This window comes from Olea europaea, unplaced genomic scaffold (genome assembly GCF_002742605.1).
Source record: "Olea europaea var. sylvestris unplaced genomic scaffold, O_europaea_v1 scaffold12062, whole genome shotgun sequence".
NCBI classification, from domain to species: domain Eukaryota; kingdom Viridiplantae; phylum Streptophyta; class Magnoliopsida; order Lamiales; family Oleaceae; genus Olea; species Olea europaea.
In genome coordinates, this window is record NW_019229486.1 from 1 (window position 1) to 3,460 (window position 3,460).

At 42.6% G+C, this 3,460-nt stretch overlaps 1 protein-coding gene and 1 long non-coding RNA gene across 2 annotated transcripts; both read right to left on the reverse strand.

The window, feature by feature from the left end:
- Positions 1 to 247: 247 nt before the first annotated feature.
- Positions 248 to 837, reverse strand: LOC111374148 (the record flags this gene model as incomplete). The annotated part of the gene is made up of 2 exons (XM_022996780.1): positions 471 to 837; positions 248 to 388 (listed from the first exon to the last, which is right to left on the reverse strand). Coding segments are annotated over exons 1-2 (437 nt in total), but the record flags the coding sequence as incomplete, so codon positions are not given.
- A 9-nt stretch (positions 838 to 846) lies between these two features.
- On the reverse strand, positions 847 to 1,219 carry LOC111374147. The gene is made up of 3 exons (XR_002699078.1): positions 1,185 to 1,219; positions 1,029 to 1,119; positions 847 to 931 (listed from the first exon to the last, which is right to left on the reverse strand). It is a non-coding gene; the product is annotated as an uncharacterized LOC111374147 (long non-coding RNA).
- Positions 1,220 to 3,460: the final 2,241 nt, after the last annotated feature.

The following is a 3,460-nucleotide window of genomic DNA, read 5'->3' on the forward strand; positions in this document are numbered from 1 at the left end:
TATCTTATTTATTTCATATTTAATTACTCTATTTTGATTGTTTATTTGAATAATATTTATTCGATTTTTCCTTTTACTATTTTCCAATTGCTTCCGATTTAATCCATTTAATTCCCGATTATCATTTAAATTTTCAAAATAATATCATACAATATATTCTATTTCGATTATTTATTTCTTTCAGTACAACACGAATCCTACTGAAGTAAACAACATTTATATTTTAATAAAATAATTTATAATGTACTAAGGATCACAGTTATATTCATACAAGTCGCAAGCTAATTTATGCCTCCACATATCAATCCAAGACTGATTTGTTGTATCAATATTGCGACCAATGCTCAAGAACTCTATGTACTTGATTGCAAATATGCCACAGTCACCCTTGCAACCGAAGTAGAAGATATTAGTTCCATAACATATAATTGAAAATTAAATCTGAAAATTTAAAAGTTGTAAATCCTTACGATCTTTCTTGTCTCGCAGTCGTCGTGTTCCGCACAATGGCTAATCTATCATTTACTCGAATCATCGCATGACTAACCATCATGGGCACAATCACAGCCAATGGCTCCAGTATTTGCTCCAATTGACTTTGTGTCAGACAGCTATGATCAGAGTCGTACACATATATGGTGGAATCAGCAAATACGATCTCCACCGAAAAACAGTGTGAGTTCGCGATCACTGGAATGTACATATGTGTACAATCCGTCCACGGCTTTCTGCACCTCAACTGTAGTCCAATCACCCACTCCAGCATGTACTCAGACAGAACATAATCATTCCCCTTGCTTAGGAGCTCCTGATGCTCAATATCTACGACACGAACGAACTCAGCATTCAAGATAACTCGAGTAGGACTGTCATAAGATCTCGGGTATCTCCGCGCCCGATCGCGTAACAATTCCATAGCCAAGTCGATATGCTGAAACAAAAAAATACCAACAAAAAAGATAGAGTCATTTAAGTAAATGAACCAACAACTTGTATAAATATAATAAACGGAAACTCAAAAAACTTACATCATCAGCGAGCCAAGCTGAGGTCGTCAGTACATCTTCAAACCACTTTTTAGCATTGGGCACGGTCATACAGCCGATGGTATAACTATCTCTGAAAAATGAAAAAACAGTTACCAAAGATACAAAAAAATAGTAGCAACATCATAAAATACTTACTCGGACTTAAGGGATTTGAACCAATCATCGAACGCATTCTGTCTGACTGGGTCGACGTCGCGAAAAAGATTGGGGTACGCCCCATCCACAAATCCCCTTCTTTTCGCTTCGACCGTGTAGGGAGAAACGATGTACTGTGACGGCAATCTTGATCTCTTACCGACCATCAGCTCTGGCGCGTCAGCAGCACGCTTCTTACCCTTGGGGACCTCCGTCGCCCCCTCGGACACGAATACTACCTCGTCATCCATCATCTCCGGCGTCCTCTCATCCTCCGCAACCTGATCATCCCCCTCTACTACCACCTCTGATGTCCCCTCCGCTACCTCCTCGACCACCCCTATTCCTCCCTCCACCCCCTCTATCTCTGCCTCCTCCGGCACCTCCGGCCCGACCTCCACCCCGGGCATCCCGGCCTCCTCCGGCCCCTCCTGCCCGACCTCCACCCCCTCCCTCTCGGCCTCCGGCACCGAACCAAAAAATTCATCGATTCCCCCGGCCGTTACCCACCAATCTCGAGGGACACCAGTCTTCCCGACATTCCCTCGAACGCCTGCTACATCGCCTCGAAGTTCTGCAACCTCAATATGAAGGTCTCCTATATCTCGTCGCAGCACTCCAATCTCATCTCGCAAAGCTACTACATCTGTCGTAAAATCTCGTCGCAGCACCCCTATCTCCTCTCGTACTGCGACGATCTCTGTCGTAAAATCCCGTCGCAATACCCCTATCTCCCCTCGTAATGCGACTACCTCTGTCATAAAATCACGTCGCATCGTTCCCAGCTCCTCTCGAATAATGCCAGTCATGCGTGCAAAGAAATCATCTGAATGACGGGTCTGACTGGGTGTAGGCGATCCATGTAGGAGGTGGGTGGGTACGGGAGAGGGGGATATCCTCGGAGAATGAGATAATGGCAGTAGAGACGATCTCGTCGGTGGAGGTAGCGGAGATCTCATCGGTGGAGGCGAAGGAGATCTCCTAAGTGGAAGTTCCGGATGGCGCTCCTACACAGAGAAGACAATTAATATTAATAATCCACACATGAATTTATAAGTCAAAATAAATAAAGAACTTAAATAAACGTACTATATTTCTATCCGGAACGGACTCAAATACTGGATCGTCTTCAGTAGGGGGAACAAGTAATTCACGTACATATATTGCATCCTCCTCTTCCACCGAGACAACCAACTCAGCATGAACTTCGAGCTGACATACCATATTTCAACGTGTTAACGAACATGTATCGACCCGAGTAGATGTATGTACAATATAAATTGCAAATATATAATACTCACCTGAGGATCGTCGAGGATAACTATCAAATCTTTAGCCGATGGCTTTTCATGTGCTCGCCAATGAAGCATTCGTGGGCAGCTAGTCTCCCTTCTGATCGCCCATTTGCTACCCAAAGCAGGGATAGCCTCATATGCCCACAACTGCAACAATTACAAAATAAAACTTTACATATACATTTAATAAAAAAGTTTAACATGCATTACGTTACACTGAATATTTACCTGCAAAGCCATGCAAAAGCCATATACATCATATTTGCGATCGCCCCTCTCCGATTTCGACATAGTGTGTACCCTTCTGAATACATGGAGAGTATCGGTGTAACATCTCTGACCCCATGGAAAGCTGTTGAAAGTATCGATATCATCAACAACATTCAATGAAAAAAGATCAATCGACGTCCTACGATGTCGACACCTCAATATACTCTCAAGTATATACACCAACCCTAACTTCAACTTGTCTAACATGTGATCGCATTTCCTAAATGCGTCCTCTAACTGTGGTGGTGTAACTGGCCCTTTACCTCCAAAATATAAATCCAATAACCTTTTATTTCGTATAATACGGGCTCTAGCTTCTTCTTCCCCGGTACATCTCAAGCTCGTAATCAGGGCAAATTCAAGGATCGAGAATCTACATACCTTCCCGTCCCCAATAGCAAAATATAACTGATCGCCATAGACTGGTTTAAGCAGTCGGAGTAATAAAGAATCAACAATCTGTCTAGAGAACTGCACGTCCTTCAACGGATAGAACGACCATAAAAACGATCGACGGAGTAAGTCAATATGCTCATCGTCCAGCCCCTCAAGTACTGTCGCATAGCTAGAAAAGTTACAATACGTCGTAACTTTTCCCGAATGAGCCCTCAGATCGTTGTCGATATGACCTACAAAATTAATACATGTTAAAACCATATAAAAGAAATTTTAAATAAAATATCGTACCTTCAAATTTAACCAATCAAATTT